Consider the following 16756-nt stretch of genomic DNA (forward strand, 5'->3'; position numbering starts at 1 on the left):
CCTAAATGCCCTGTTAGGGTGTAGGCGGTCAAAGTAGCGAAGATCCAGGGCTGTCGAGCAGGTTTCCTACGCGGAGGCAGTGAAAATTGTTGGAGAGAGTAGAGATGAAGCTCTGGCAGTGGTGTATTGATGTCGTTTATCAGATAAAATATCCTGAAATACTAATGGTGAATGTGGATTTTGTTGCGTTTATTGCACAGGTGATTAATTGTACAGGACAAACTAATAAAAACATTGGAGAAACTGGATAACATTGTGAAAGTGGCCAAAAGGTTATTGCATCTTCAGGACACGTCTGAAACATTGCAGGGGATACTGTCGGGAGATGCTCCCCCCGTCTCAGGCCCCGGAGCCTGTGTAGGGATCTGAGAAGACATTTGAAACTGACAGTTTGTTTTTTCTTAATTTTGATGGGGATAATATGAGTATGTTTTTTTCCCTGCGTTAAAGTTAGTTTTCACCCCATACAGTAGTTGGCATACACCAAGTCGGGAGTGGTTTGGACGTTGAAGGAGCACGTTGGAGAAGAAAGACGGAGAGCGGGTTTGTTTGAAATTGAAAACTATTGCGGTAGCTTTTGATAAAGAATAACATCAAGATGAAGCAGCTGCATTATAAGTGGCATACACTGCTGAGCGCTACATCACAAGGGGTTCGTGCTGATTGTATGGAGATTGTGGCAGCCGGTTTAAATGGCGCCCCTTGAGAAGGCAAGCACAAGATGTATGTCAGGAGAAGTGCAGTATTATCATAAGGAGACATTTACTTGGAATACGTAGGAGGAATGGAGGGAAAAAGAGGCAGTGGAGGTTTAAGAGAGAGAGGGAGGAAGAGGGTGAGCTTGAGTTGGTTAAAAATGGCGGAAAAAAGAGAGATGGTTTGTTAAAGAAGAATGGTAGAAAGTGTAAGCAGAGTTAGCTGAAGAGGAAGTGAATGAGGGTGAATTATCAGAGGTTGTAGGTGTGGTGGAGGCTTGTACCGAGGGTCAGGATAAAGATGAGTCTGTGACAGTAGGAGTAAAGCTTTTGGAAAAAGTGGACCCTTGCCTTTTGGCTGATCCATTTGTGGTTTCAGGGTGGGTGAAAACAGAGTTGAGTGCTGTGGAATCGGCAAGGGTAACCAGAAGTGGTCTTGTGATAATTGTTTGTGTTTCTGCTGGTCAGAGGGAGAATGCGCTCCGCAATAAACGAATGGGGGCAAGAAATGTGAATTGTTTCGCTCTCAGGAAATAGGGCGCCATTGAAAGGAGTGATAACTGGGGTAGCAGTAAATGTAAAAGTTAACCAACTGAAGTGGAAGATTCCCGCAGTGTTTGTGATGCTCGTCGTTTGGTGCGACGCAGACAGGGTGGCAGAGTAGTGAAACAGAAGAGTCATTGTCTGTTCTTTTGAGTTGATGTTGAGTCTTTGCCAGACAAAGTGATGTTAGGATATATAACGTTATCCTGTACGAGCCTTTGTGGTGATGTCCCATCCTTTCAAGTTGTTGGCATGAGGTAGGACTAAATATATTTAAATAGTGGAGTAGGGTGGTGTAATTAACTGTATTTATTTATATATTTTTTTGTGAGTGTAGTGTTAGAGATGGGAGGGTATTTTTATTTATTTTTTATAGTAAAGTATAAGGGAGTTGTACTCCAGTCTAGTAGGTGGCGGTCATGCAACATATTGGATGCCAACCGCAGTTAAACCGCAAAGAAGAAGAAGTCATGTTTGCGGACAGCTACAATACCATAGAAGAAGACCCCTTTCCGGTTTGTTCAGTTTGGGTTCCTAGTGAACACACCCAACTAGTGTCAACATTGGGCTTTTATAACATTTTTTACCTGCAAACCAGCCTAACAAAGACATATTTTCTGACAAGGAAAAAGTGCGTTTTGAGAGGATTCCACGCAATTGTATTGCAAGACTGCTAGATATGCGAGTATTTGTAGTTTAGCTAGCTAGCTAAACTGTCGTTGAATTATTGATGCTAAATCGGGATTTGCTTTGCAAATGTGTTTAGCTAGCTCACTATAGAGTCAGCCTTGGCGTATGCTATTTAAAAGTAGACAGATCACTGACTTCAAATCAATATTGCTAGTTAATGCTAAACTGCTAGTGTGAGATTACCTACAAGGTAACATAGAAATATTACGCGTTAACTAGCTGGCTAACGGGTTGTTAGACAGTGGCAGCTAACTAGCGATACAATTTAGACTAATGTATTATTGACTAACGTCATAGTTTGTCATTAGACTTAAATAGGGTAGATCGAGGATGTGATCATGATTTTGTGAGCGGTACAGGTAGGCCTAAGAGTTTTCCTATGTTTGTCCGGTATTACTGCAGTCCTTCCGTGGGGTGATGAAATTCATACTTTTAATAAACACGTATCTTGTACAACCACCACGCTTTCCTTAGCGCGTATGCGCTTGTGCCAATTGAGTTTCAGTTTATGTAGCGAACGTTTAATGTCAAGGCCGCCACGTCTCCAGTTATGAAACACAAATTAGGAAAACGAGAAAAAAAAAGCGATACGTTTCTTTTAAAGTATTAATTCCAGCACCCCGCGGAAGGACCGCAGTTGTACAGGACAAACATAGCGGTACAGGTGAGCGTTTTCAGAATTTGACATTTTAACAAGTGACGTTACCGACAGATGGTGAGTCGTTGCAAGTAAATCGCGCGACCAGTCATCAATACTCAACTCTGCCTGGATATAAGAGAACAGAGTTGAGTGTTCCTCAGCTATCTAAATTCCTGACTTGGAAGACAACACGTCTTCTAAACTTTCATGTCTAGTTGCAGGGAGTCCGTTTGAATTGAGAAAATACTATTAAATAAATATTTTGCTCCATTTAGTAATCCAACAATGTCTACGCAGCCATCTTGTCTATTTCAAATCGTATCGTTGATCGAGACAGGTTAGTGTCATGACATGCAGCACTTTGGGGTGGTCAACCCACCTGTCTTAATCGATGAGAGAAGATTTTAAATAGACAAGATGGTGGCGTATGCATTGTTGGATTACTTCATGGAACGAAACAATAATTTTATTTAATAACCAAGCATTTTCTAAATTCAAACAAACCCCCTGTTACTAGACACGGAAATATAGAAGATGTGTTGTCTTCCAAGTTGGGAAATGAAGTATCGCCAAGTAAAGGTTGTTCTCAAATTCTCTGCACTATTATTTACACTACTGTATGGAAGTGTTCACATAAAACCGCATTTTCAGTGTAGCTACTGACATTTGAGCTAGTCAGCCATATTTTAGCTGGCTCTGGACATAGCTAGCTAACTGAATATATTATTATAATGTAGGTTATAGTTTTGAGAGTTTGGGACTTTAAAGTTATCAGCATTTGTCAATTTATTTATTGACATGGCCTTATTCTGTTCAATGTTTGACCTATATAGTACTCTAAATACCCCTAATTAATGTTAAGTTCAAAATAATACAGTATAAAAAATTGCATAAACTGTTGAAACCAAAGATGGTTCAGAACATTAAAGCCAATTATCTCAATCATGTTTTTGCAGATAGAGCTCTCGCTCCATTTCGGCTGTTGTGATCTAATTATTAGGAACTTTATCATGACAGCATGATTGAGTCATGTATTGTTGTTTGATTAATGAAGGACTGCGGTAGGTAAATGGATGTAAACATACAATGTCAGTGGTGATTATCTGTTATTGTCTGTTCTTAGCTGGCCCCACCAATTCCTACCATCATGCCTGCTCTACTAGAGAGGCCCAAACTGTCCAATGCCATGGCACGCGCCCTGCACAAGCACATCATGCGAGAGCGAGACCGCAAGAGACAAGGTAAGAAAGAACCCTCTACCCAATGACACTGGTAGTTTGCAAACTCAAAGTTGCAGGTAACACACTGAAATCAACTCCTGGGCAAGGCAGTTAACCCACTGTTCCCCGTATTCAGAGGGGTTGGGTTAAATGCGGAAGACACATTTCAGTTGAATGCATTCAGTTGTACAACTGACTAGGTGTTACGAATCCCTTTGGCCTGACAATCTGGGGGGGGAAATGGTAGTGGGACCCGTAACACAACTCACGCAAATTATAGTGAAAACGTAACAGTGAGAACAAATAACCACGACACTTAAATCTACCGTCAAACTCAGGGTTTATTAGTAAACACACGGTAATGGGGGGGGGGGGCAGGAAAAGGGGCTGAGCTGGACCCAAGGAATGAAACCACCAAAAACACCCCTAAGCTAGACTAGCCTATTTCAACAACAGCTAACTAACTAACCAAAAATACAGTGGGTGGTCCGCCCAGTTCTAACTAGTGTATTTAACAAAGTTTACCTACGGGTAGTGTATGCCCATGGGCGAACTGTCTGGTTACCCCCTTTTCCCACTATCAAAGAAACACTATAACAAAACCAATACTCACAGGTAGGAACAAAGTGACATGTAGTTGCAAACCACACAATGGATCTACAGACATATGGCATTGACAGAGAGATTGAGCTCTAGAGAACACAACTGACAGGGTTTTTAAACCAAGGGAAAGGGACTGTGATTGGGTAAGGGAAAAGGAGCAGGTGTCTTCTGATTAGCGACTAATTGATGACTGATTGGGGAATGATGATTGTCACCTGTAGGGGAGAAGGAGAGAAAAGAAACACACAGGATACACACATAATACTTGTATCCGTAACACTAGGTATCCCCCTTTCCTGTTCTGTAACCCTCTCACCCAACCTTGTGTCACAGAGGAAGAAGAAGTAGACAAAATGATGGAGCAGAAGCAGAAGGAGGAGGAAGAGAGGAAGAGAAAGAAAGAGGTGGAGGAGAGAATGTCTTTAGATGAGACGAAAGAGCAGGTGAGTTATTGAGCTCTTTAGTGCCTCACTCTCTTTCGGTTCTTCTTACTTAACTCCTCTTTCTTTTTGTCCCTCTCTCTCTCCCTTAGATCATGAAGATGGGGGAGAAGCTACAGGGGCTACAAGAGGAGAAACACCAGCTCTTCCTCCAGTTGAAGAAAGTGCTCCATGAGGAGGAGAAGAGACGGAGGAAAGAACAGAGGTAAAGGCTTTACCGGCTCTGGAGGTCTTAAAAAAATCACTTATCCCTAGCATGGTGGTCCCAGATCTACAGGGATTGTTTTGCAAACATCTATGGTTGTTGTTGAAAGCACAAACATACAGCACATACAGATCTGGGACCACCAGGCTAACACATTCCCCAGCAACCTACGTATGTTATTGGCTTTTGATATGAAAGTCAGTCCTATTTGCTGATAAACTAGCATTAACATTGTGGCTATGGACAAGATCTTACTTTCTTTCCCCAATGTTTTCTTGTAGTGACATGACAACCCTGACATCTGCTACGTACCAGCCCAGCATGGCTATCCACTCAGGACAACATCTGCTCAGCATGCAAGGTAATTCACACTGATTGATGTAATACAAGCGTAATTGTCTATACACACATACTGTTAGTTGTACTATGCACATTACCAGCCTCGCTCTCTCCCTCTGTGTATCTTTCTCTCCATGTTACCCTCCTCTCTATATCAATGATTAGCAGGTCAAGTGAGTCATGGCCGGTCTGCTGCTCTGCTTGGAGAACGCAGCAAACAGCTCTTCCAGTCCCCTGTCCTTCCTGTGAGTGAGCAGATTTCATAAATACTCGGGTTGCCAGTATTTGGCCTCAAGCCCCTCAGTGTATGCAGCAGGCACTTGTTCCTGTTGATTATAATTAGGACTTCAGTGGCTTGAGGACTGACGAATGGGGACCCAATATGCCCTGATTTTATAACATGTTCTATACTTAATTTAGGTTTGGCCTGAATGTAATCTACTAATAGTATATGGAATTTAGCAGACCCTTTTATCCAAGGTGACTTATAGTGCATTAAATGTGTGTGAAAACGTGTCCTGTATGTTACTTGACAGGGGCGTCACTACCAGAGCCAGCCAGGGATGAGCTCCGTGGGCTCCGAGCATGGGCAGTATTCAGCCAGCCAGGCAGCCCATGGTCCCTACGGCCAGCTCACCCAGGCACAGCACTCCTCTCCCTTCGCCGCCAGCCAGCATGTCCCTGTCAGCTACGCCACCAGCTCGCAGCTCAGAGGTAACCGCTTTGGATTTTCAATGTAATTGTTATTTGAGAGACGTGTTGTCTATGTGACATTGAAAGCATACTAATAATGTGTATCTGGTAGCTTGTTCCCAGATCTTTTTGTTCTGGTTTGCCAATTCCTGTGGTCATTGTTAAGCCAAACATGTTTGACAAACAGATATGGGAGCAGTCTGTTTGTGTTGTTTTTCCAAGGTGACCATGTTGTGGTCATTATGAGAATGAGAAGCTTATTGCGTATGCTGTCTGTGTGCGTGCTTCACTCATAAACTGCTCCTTAATGCCCCCCCCCCCCCATCCCCGTCCAGGTGCCTCAGCGTTCCAGGCCATGCAGTACCTGCCTCACCAGCAGCAGGGCTACGCTGTACACAGCCACTTTACCTCTCAGCCAGGTACCTTACATCCGTGTTTCTGTGTCTAATAATGTCTATAGGTTGTTGCAGGCCTCACACTTGGGGATTGTGGCATGTTTCTTGTAAGGTTTATGTGTAAGGACACTGGGATGGGTGTGCGGACTTTACTACTCTCGCGCTTCACTCAATTTTTCTCTGTTCACCATTTTATATTTTTTTGTCCCCAGGATTAATCCCCAGTGCTGGGATCCCTCTACAGAAGCAGCTTGAACATGCTAATCAACAGTCTGGTTTCACTGACTCTGTAAGTTCATTGGGCCCCATATAGACTGGCAAAATAGCATGGCACAGGATGATATGGTTATATAAGTGTTTATAAACCATAGGGTTTAAACAATGCATTTAAGAGGTTGATCACAAGCAGTGTGCTGTATTTCAGTTTGTGAGCGGGTCGTCTGTGGTTAACTCACACGTAACTGGCCTTTCAATCTTTTTCTGCTGTGTTTTTGTGGTGGCTTCAGAGTACTCTACGGCCCATGCACCCTCAGACTCTTCATGCCTGTGCTGCAGGCCTTCTGCCTACCCCCTCCCTTGCAGTGCAAATCCCTGCTGCAAAGGTAAAGCCCACCCACCCTCTATACCCACCTACCCTGGGTCATGTTCATTAGGGCACACAGCAAAACGTTTTGCAATTAAAAACCAAAATAAGTGTTTCTTATTGGAAGTGTTCAGTTAGTACCTATCCATTTCACTCCACTTTTTTTCAGTTTTGTGCCTAATGAACACAACCCTGCTTTATGCATTGCTCTCTTCCTTCTATGGTATGAAACACACCACAGGGTTACGAAGTCAGTCAGCTTTGTTAATTCATAACCTCATGTCTTCTTTTCCTGCGCCTCCTGTTCTGTGTGAATAGTCTGGCTTACCGTATGCCCATCCCCCCCGTCCAGCCTCTCCGGGAAGCTTTACCCATGGAACACCTCCACAGCAGGCTCACCCAGTGAGTATCCTATCAGACATCACCCACATCTTAGCAGCCCAACCCCTTATATACAGCCTTGGTGCTGCCGGATAGATCAAATGGCCAATGATAATGGCCTCGACGAAATGCAATGAATACGTCATGAAAATCAACCCCAGTTGTGTAATAATATGGTTTAGAGTGTTCATCACTATTTTAGACTAAAGCAGGGGTCTTCAACCTTTTCTTGCCCAGGCAAACCGGTGACCCATTGCTTGTCTTGTGAATACTGGCAAGGACAAGTAATCAACATGTTAAAATGAATAGATTTGGTCAATAGCTTTTCATTATTTTGATCTCCCCACATTATAATTGGAGAAGTGTAATCTCTAATATAGCCTATTAGTTAGAAAGTTAACTCCAAGCTAGGGCTAGCTGTGTTCGAATACCCATACAGTATACTATGTACTATTAGTTAATTTTAGTATACTGTAAACGAACAGTATGCTTTCAGTTGAGCGTACTAGCTCTTTGCATGTCTACCGGAGGTTGATGCTGTTGCTAGCTAGTTAGCATAACAACTGACTAGTTAAACATTTTACGACTTCGGGTGTGTTCTTAAATTCAATCTGGAGTGTCAGAGTGCGCTCGTAAATTCAGAATGTTCTCAGTTCTCAGATTGTCAGTTCGTAAATTCAGAGCGGTTCGCTCTCACTGGACGCTCGGGCCGAGGAGTCGGGTTGATTTGAGTGTTCTGACCTTACAAAGGCAGTCAAGCATCCAAGCTAACGTTGGCTAGCTACTTCCAGACACAAATGAGACCATTCTGACCATTTCACTCGCCTTAGCAGAGCTGGTTAGGCTCTGGTTAGTTTTCATGTTATCCAGAGCGTTTGTGGCTGTGACTGCTGCTGGCAACAATTGAATTATGCTTTTTTGCCTACGTTTACTGACACCGGCCATATTCAAGGGGTGTTGAGCGCTCGTAAATTCATTATTCTGCACTGTCTGGTACACTCAGATGAGAGTTTTCTAAAATTGGAGTAGATAGCCAGAGCGAATTTACAAAAGCACCCGAATGTCCATTGTGCACGCGCAATGACTATACCATTTAGTAAGCTAAGAATGACGGGAATAATGAAGTCACTAACGTTGGTTAGTTAGTTAGCCTATGGTTAATATACTGGCAAGTTTGATGTATAAGTAGCCAACTAACGTTAGGAAGCTAGCTAAGAACATACCAGTACATACTACTGTAATGGTACGCTATGTTGTTCATAAGGACAGCGTAGCTAACAAATTGTCAGCCAATATAACGTGTACGGTAACTTATTTGAAAAGTCATTACTTTATTACGTTGCTCCACATTTTCTTAACATTTGTCATAATTAGTTAAAGCAATGAATTTGTATCCGCTATGGTTGTACTTCGACTGCATGTTTTCTTCAAATCTGGAAACTATGTGAAGCCACGCCCATTTCATGAAGACCTGCATTATGGGCCCGAAAGTACGGAAATAGTGTCCTCTGCGTGTGTACTTCATATTTTGGCAAATTTAGTACGACGTCCTAGAACTTTTGGCCTACTAACTATATCTATACTATGACCAATAAGCATACCTTGTACTCAATTCCCGTCATAAATAGTATGGTTAATGCGGTTAGTATGAGTATTCAAACACAGCTAGTCATTTTTGTAAAAAATAAATAAAATTGTATTGCATCTTTGAAAGACATACCTGATGAATACAACTTGTCGTGGAAATACTAATCAATAATGAGGAGAGACGAGGTCAATCACCAATCAGGATGTTACTTTATTCAAAACTTATTAACATCGATTCATAATGAAGCTGGTCAACGAACCACCCTAGATGATTAGTTGAGAGTCCAACGAGCGGATTTGAGCCACAGCATTTTATAGCAAAGTACATCCTCCTGAATGTTCATGACAAACAGATGCATGGAATGGGTAACAAGGTTAGGATTTGTATGAAAGATACTAATAATTCACAGCAGACAGTATCTGCTGTAAAGACTTTTCATTGTGTGGAAACCAGGGTCTGGCCCCCAAAAGAAGGTTCCCCTCATCGTTATCCATCCTCACCCTGGTACCTCCCGGCACACAAACACCAACTCATGCTATGGAATGCGGTTTTTAGGCTTTATCACCAAAGGCATGGTAAATCCACTGTCGGCATTAAGCCCCCAGAGGCCCAACTCAAGACCACGCACAGATGAGTGTTCTAAAAACCCTATTCTACTCCATAAAACAACCATTTGATGCATTAACAGTATTATAACATCATCTTGTAATTTTTCTCAACCTAAAAGTAAATGACATGGTTTTAAAATATTAATTCACACGTAGAAAACAAATAGATCATCAAACAACTTTTAACTAAAAACATATAGAAAAAAACTTCCTTGCACTAGTATTCTGCTCCTGAACAAGGCAGTTAACCCACTGTTCCTAGGCCGTCATTGAAAATAAGAATTTGTTCTTAACTGACTTGCCTAGTTAAATAAAGGTAAAATACTATTGTAAATTGGTTCATTGAGCCTTTTAACCTTGACATAAAATGATCCTTCATTGGGAATGATATAAACATGAATATTGTTAAGAAATGATCAGCAATCTAAATCAGAGTACCTTTTTTATGAGTACGAAACAAAACATCATGTTGATACTGAGCATACTTCCCTTGGTCAGCATAGTGGAAATAACTATTTCCATCTCAGAAAACTAAAATTAGCATATCTTGTTGGACCAATCCTGGTAGTGAATCCCGGTTTAAGTCAAATGTGTTGCGTTGGTGCCTAATGAACATGACCCATGACAAGCAACATGATTCCACTATTTATAAGGCAACACCTATAGATCAACTAGTTTAGGGACACTTTCAGTCTCAGGATCCGGGCATGCTAGTACACAACAATCAAAACAATCGATCCATAATACATTCATTTCTTCACTCGTAGTTATTAACATACTAATCTCAATCAGTCGGTTTTAAAAATCATTCAGTTTCCAAATCGTAATCAAAACCCAATTATCCAACCCAAATTTAGAATGACATTGCTCGTTGATTGACATTTGTCCTATCACTCAAAGTTAAAACCCTCAATTTAACACACATCAACATTGGCAGAATGTACATGTATATTAACATGCAGTATAACTTAATACTAGAATTATAGGGTAATTATCATGATTATTATTACAGATCTGTATCTAAATGCATTGTTCATCTAAATTACTATACATTTAGCAGTGTGTAGACCTCAATCAACCTGATACCCCAAAATAAACCATTTTAAGACAAGTCTAAGTCAATTATGGGCACTGTTGACCAACCCCCCCCCCCCCCCCCCCCCCCTTTCTTCTGGCGTCTCTTCATTGTCTTCTCCCAGATAGCTTTACAGTTCAAAGTGGATGGCCCATGATGTCCCAATTTCAATATCTCACCTGGGCCGCCACCACCTTCACCACCAATTATGTCTTGTCCATTTGTCAACCAGTATACCAGCAACATAAGACCAGCTTTGGAACAGATCTCTCCCCATGCTTACTCCATGTGGACTCCTGTCACACTCCTGAGAGAAAAGGCACCGGTTGCTGGCTCGGACTCCGGTCTCTTGATAGAAATGGTGCAGACAGGGCCGCATTGAACGCCTTTGTCGCTCTTCTTCAGCCGGTTAGAGGGGGTTCACACCGTTCTAGGACAAATTATCCCTGCCATGCATCAAGAGAAGACAGATCAGAACAACAGTTTAGTTCAGTTCATTTCTGATTCAGGAAATCCAGACAAGCATTGATTATATGACAAACTATTACTTTCACCAATTATTCTTAATACAAATTTCTAAACTTGTCAGAGAATAACAACACATTCTGTTGAAACTATTTTTTCAAATTGGCTTATGCTCCCCTCATCGCAGAGCCACAGGATCGGGAAGTTAGACCTCTAACCCATCGGGAGAAATCCCAACAATCCAGCAGACCCAATCTGGTGAGATTTGTATCAAAACAGAACAAACAACACAACAATACACTCCTTCATATACAGTTAAAGTCGGAAGTTTACATACACCTTAGCCAAATGTATTTAAACTCAGATTTTCACAATTCCTGACATTTAATCCTAGTAGAAATTCCCTGTCTTAGGTCAGTTAGGATCACCACTATTTTAAGAATGTGAAATCTCTGAATAATAGTAGAGAGAATTATTTATTTCAGCTTTTATTTCTTTCATCACATTCCCATTGGGTCAGAAGTTTATTTACTAATTGAGTGTATTTGGTAGCATTGCCTTTAAATTGTTTATCTTGGGTCAAGCATTTCGGGTAGCCTTCCACAAGCTTCCCACAATAAGTTGGGTGAATGTTGGACCATTCCTCCTGACAGGGCTGGTGTAACTGAGTCAGGTTTGTAGGCCTAATGCTATTGAAACGATGAAGTAAATCCTGCAAATAATCCAATTAAAATGATTTGTAGTCTTAACTTCTTACGGATCATTGGGACACTAGCGTCTCACCTCGACAACATCCGGTGAAATTGCGGAGCGCGAAATTGAAATTACAAAAATCGTAATATTAAACATTCATGAAAATACAAGTGCCATATATCATTTAAAAGCTTAACTTCTTGTTTATCCAGCCGCTTTGTCAGATTTCAAAAAGGCTTTATGGCGAAAGCACACCATGCGATTGTCTGAGGACAGCGCCCCGCACACAAAAGCATTACATACATTTCCAACCAAGCAGAGGCGTCACGAAAGTCAGAAATAGCGATAAAATAAATCACTTACCTTTGAAGATCTTCATCTGGTTGCAATCACAAGGGTCCCAGCTACATAACAAATGGTCCTTTTTTTCGATAAAGTCCTTTATATCCCCATAAAGTAAGTTTCATTGGCGCGCTTGACTCAGTAATCCACCGGTTTCCCTCGTTCAAAATGCATACAAATGAATCCCGTAAGTTACCAATAAACTTCTTCCAAACATATCAAACAACATTCCTAATCAATCCTCAGGTACCCTAATATGTAAATAAACAACATTTAAGACTGAGAATACCGGAGATAAATAACGAAGTACGCGCCCTCACCGGAACGCACAACAAACACTACAGCCAAAATGGGAGCCCTTACTAAAACTACAAATTCTAGTTCATTTTTCAAAAAACAAGCCTAAAACTCTTTCTAAAGACTGTTGACATCTAGTGGAAGCCCTAGGAACTGCAATCTGGGAGGTCTTCCTTTTATATTCCCATTGACAGCCATAGTAATCAGGAGTGAGCTGTTTTGTCCTCGGGATTTCGCCTGCCATATCAGTTCTGTTATACTCAGACTTTATTGTAACAGTTTTGGAAACTAGAATTTTCTATCCAATTCTACCAATTCTATGCATATCCTAGCTTCTGGGCCTGAGTAACAGGCAGTTTACTTTGGGCATCTCATTCATCCAAACTTCCGAACACTGCCCCCTAGCCTGAAGAAGTTAACATCTTGGCACATAATAAAGACACAATTACCAGAAATAGCATGAAAGGTCCTCCAAGTGTTTCTCCGCAGAGATTTTCACATGCGCAAAAGGGATTTGTTTACCATCATAGCAGTCAAACAAATTAAATCGACATCCACTGATGTAAAACCAGATCGTGCGCCTTGTAATAAAAGTGGATTTTATTTTCTCATGCGACATATTTAAATTACTTCATTACATCACATTCGCTCCGTAATGATAATTAGTTTGACGGAAAACCCTAAGTTAGGCTTTGTGCTACGTTGTAAGTTACGTTGATTTGCCACATTAATTCACTCTAACTCTATGTGAAAAGGGTTTATACGATAATTAATGCAACTTCTCTTAGACTACAAAAAAATAATACATTTTCAGGCAATATGGGCAGTTTTATTTTAAATGTAGTACTTGGACGGAGAAAACCCCATCAGCGTTTCATAGCTACATCATTAGGGAAAGTTAACCAAAAGTGGGCACAATCCAATCCAGTTTCTGAGACAATTGCCCCGACTTTGTAGACAGTTTAATAATGCTTAAACCTCATCTTCATCAAATGATCCATCAAAGGGACCAACTCAGAAAATGTATCTATTATTTTCCCAACTCTGACGTACGTACGTCTACGTCTGGGTGCGCGAGTTAGCATATTATTATTTTTTAGTTCCATCATTACTTCATCAAATCTCTAGTAATCCATTATACACGCATACAATTCATCATATTTTCATATCTTCACAGAATCAATATAGAATGTTAGAAATTCTTAGGTACTCACATCAACCAATCCATTGGCTCAGCAAACGTTCTCCCAGTGGAAAAAAACAGAAGTTTCCCGGACACTGCCCTGCCCGGTCATGGAATCCTAGATGGTTCTCTAGCTTCCCAGAAATCACGGCAAAGTCTAGCCTCCCAGAAACTATAGACTTGCTGCTACTGTCTAAAATAACATCCCTCTCTCAATACCACTCTTGATATTCTATGATGGGCAGTGATGGACGGAACCCCAAGATAAAGTTATATCAAGACTTATCCAATTTTCAAATCATCTTATTTAGCAAATTTCTATATCTTATTATCCAAATGTAAGATTAACACTTATTTCTACCCTCACGTACACTCCTATCACATTCACAGAACAGAAATAAATGACAGAGGTGAATGACACAGACAAGGAAAACCGGTTAGCTCTGTTTTTAGATTTCAATCCCTGTCTATATGAACATACCATACCATTATCAAAATATTGCCTAATTACTGTTTCCAAAACAAAACACACAATAGCCTCTAACAATAGTAACCTTAGGGCATACCTGTTTCTCATTTATCAAAACATTACGTTATAATTTGAACTTCACCAAGCCAGATGCCTTCGCAAGGGCCCTCGCAACCTGCACTCTAGTTCCTCGTTCAATATATTAACCTCACCAGTCCTACTGTGATCAACCCAGTACCACGGAACTAGACTTTTGGTAGCCCGCAAATGGCATATCCATACGCGAGCCATCTCCACCCTGGTACCGCCCGGCACACAAACACCAACTCATGCTATGGAATGCGGTCTTTAGGTCTTATCACTAAAGGCATGGTAAATCCACTGTCAGCATTAAGCCCCCAGAGGCCCAACTTGGAAGACCACATACATATGAGTGTTTTAAAAACCCTATTCTACTCCATAAAACAACCATTTGATGCATTAACAGTAATATAACAATCTCGTAATTTCGCCCACAACAAACTACGACATACGTAATGAATAGAACACCGTATTCACACCCCTGTCTTAAAAACAGATAGTAATACTTAAACGGGCAGATCCAACTTTACCCTCTTCATGTAAAAATGAAAAACTGATATTGCGTAAACTATAGCTACTTGAATATAAAGTTTAATCCCCCCCTTCTCAAATAAGCGATTTATGATGACTATTATACGATAATTGTGCCCTACTCCAAACATGTTTGCCAACAGCAGCTGGTTAAACAAAGGTTAACAATGGTTTGGCAAAAATGAATGTCCAAGTCAAGAAAGCTTACCAGCAGTCAGTGTCACTTGCCACGACTGGTACTCGCGGGTGCTTTATCAAAGCCTTTGTCAGATACTCCAGTGACTGTAATTAGCTCCAGTGAGTGTAATTTGCTCAATATTAGGAGTTGAGAAATAAATATGAAGATATCCCCCTTTTCTACTGTATGGTATGTAAATCAAAATCGGTTTAGTCTGCTGTTGCTAGCAATATTAATTAAAATATTGAAATAAACAAAATATTTTTCCACTTATTTTATATATTTTCGTGGACCCCCTGCAGTAATTGAATAACCCTGGGCTAGAGGCACCCTATTTTTGATTTGACTGACTCAAGTATATTCTCATATTATATATTCTCATGTATAGTTGGAAGTGATACTTAGAAAACTAGATTCTACTTCTATAGTATGATGTTTCCAAATTATTTGTTCATGCTCTTTTGTTTCAATTTTACAGACAACGTTTCAGAGCTCTCCTCAACCCGCCCCACGGCATGCCTACCTCTCCCACAGCCAATCAGGACAGAGGTTCTACCACAACAAGTAAACTAGCCACATCCACCACCAGAAATTACTGAAGGGCATCATTCTCCACACAGTTTTGTCTACAACTGCTGACATAGTACATTGATGTAGTTTCTTCTGCCAAAAGACTGTACTGTCAGTATATATAAGCATGTTTTTTTTCTCCCCTATATCAGTATTTCAGTAGAATCAATCATGACATAATTTGTATATTCAGAACAATGGTGCTGTTTACATTGTATTACCAAATTAAACCATCAACAATCTTAAATGCTCTGTGCTCCTCACTTTGTACTGATAATAAAAGCCTCTTAAAATACTCTTATTTTAATCTTAACTAATTTTAAATGATTCAATGTAAACCCTTCTCAAGGTCCATGGAGAAAATTATCATTTGCAAGGAAGAACATTCCTCTTCCGTTCACAAACATATTTGTGGAAGCCATATTTTCCTAAACTTTTTAAATTAAAAAGTTGTTTACAACTGAATTTCATTAAATTGTACTTGAAAACTAAACATGGAATGTTTTTTATATTTTTTATGCGGAAGCGTATGATGTGTTACAAGGGAACATGTGACAAGATACATGTGGGAGGGAAGTTAATGTGTTAAATCTTTGTAAAAACGAAAGAGAAATTTGCGATTAGGGCTTGGAATAGAAACATTTATTTTTACAGAGGTCATTCACAAGAGGTAAAGCATAAACAAATACTGAAGAGTCTTGAATATATGCAAGTCTGTGGGAGAGAAGCGCGTCGGAAGTTGACTATGCACTTTTTAGTGGTAAGGTGGCACGGGAGAGTGCGAAAACAATAAGAAAAGATGACCTGGTCTCTTCAGTGACTCGTCATTTTTTATTATTTCAACTTAACAGAATGTAAGAGTTGGTCGAGATGGATATCAAATTATAGCCTATAGGTTTTTGGTTGCGACACCTGTTTCCTTCTGGATTTTACTCTTCAAATTGCTACAGGACGGATGAAACTGAAACCAGTGTTTTGTTTGAATGAATCAGTGAGTTGGCTTTCTTAGAGTTGAAAGCACCAGGATAGTTCTCTGTGTGTTGTATCGATTTGTGAATTATGTATAGCTGCTTTTGTAGTGGGAGTGTTATATTCAGCTTTTTCCTTTTTGTTCTTGTATATAAACTTGGGCCGTATACAGATTGTCATACCTTCATGCCGACCTTGTGCCATACCGGAATATTCTGTAATACCGGCATTGTTTTTAAACCCCACTGATACTATGTAATCCGAAGATTAGCAATGCTAA

General features: G+C 40.5%; 1 protein-coding gene across 6 annotated transcripts; it reads left to right on the forward strand.

The window, feature by feature from the left end:
- The first annotated feature begins 1738 nt into the window (after positions 1-1738).
- Positions 1739-16000, forward strand: LOC120066040 (G protein pathway suppressor 2-like). 6 transcript variants are annotated; one of them, XM_039017110.1, is made up of 13 exons: positions 1739-1869; positions 3692-3809; positions 4725-4834; positions 4924-5036; positions 5318-5397; positions 5541-5620; positions 5912-6089; positions 6404-6487; positions 6676-6752; positions 6970-7065; positions 7365-7448; positions 11351-11421; positions 15416-15802. In XM_039017110.1, exons 2-12 carry the CDS (start codon positions 3716-3718, stop codon positions 11378-11380), a joined length of 1026 nt encoding a protein of 341 aa, XP_038873038.1. In that variant the 5' UTR covers positions 1739-1869; positions 3692-3715; the 3' UTR covers positions 11381-11421; positions 15416-15802. The 6 variants fall into 6 exon arrangements, with proteins under 6 accessions (XP_038873038.1, XP_038873040.1, XP_038873035.1 ...); XM_039017112.1 differs by lacking the exon at positions 6970-7065 and having other exon boundaries at positions 15416-16000; XM_039017107.1 differs by lacking the exon at positions 11351-11421.
- The last annotated feature ends 756 nt before the right edge of the window (positions 16001-16756 follow it).

This window comes from Salvelinus namaycush, chromosome 21 (genome assembly GCF_016432855.1).
Source record: "Salvelinus namaycush isolate Seneca chromosome 21, SaNama_1.0, whole genome shotgun sequence".
Classification (NCBI taxonomy): Eukaryota; Metazoa; Chordata; class Actinopteri; order Salmoniformes; family Salmonidae; genus Salvelinus; species Salvelinus namaycush.

What these genes read in the sequence shown, in the direction of transcription:
- LOC120066040 (XM_039017107.1), top strand. Translation starts at nt 3,716, where the DNA reads ATGCCTGCTCTACTAGAGAGGCCCAAACTGTCCAATGCCATGGCACGC. An exon ending in CACCAGCTCGCAGCTCAGAG is followed by an intron (nt 6,090 to 6,403) that starts GTAACCGCTTTG and finishes ATCCCCGTCCAG; the next exon opens with GTGCCTCAGCGTTCCAGGCC. An exon ending in AGTCTGGTTTCACTGACTCT is followed by an intron (nt 6,753 to 6,969) that starts GTAAGTTCATTG and finishes TGGTGGCTTCAG; the next exon opens with AGTACTCTACGGCCCATGCA.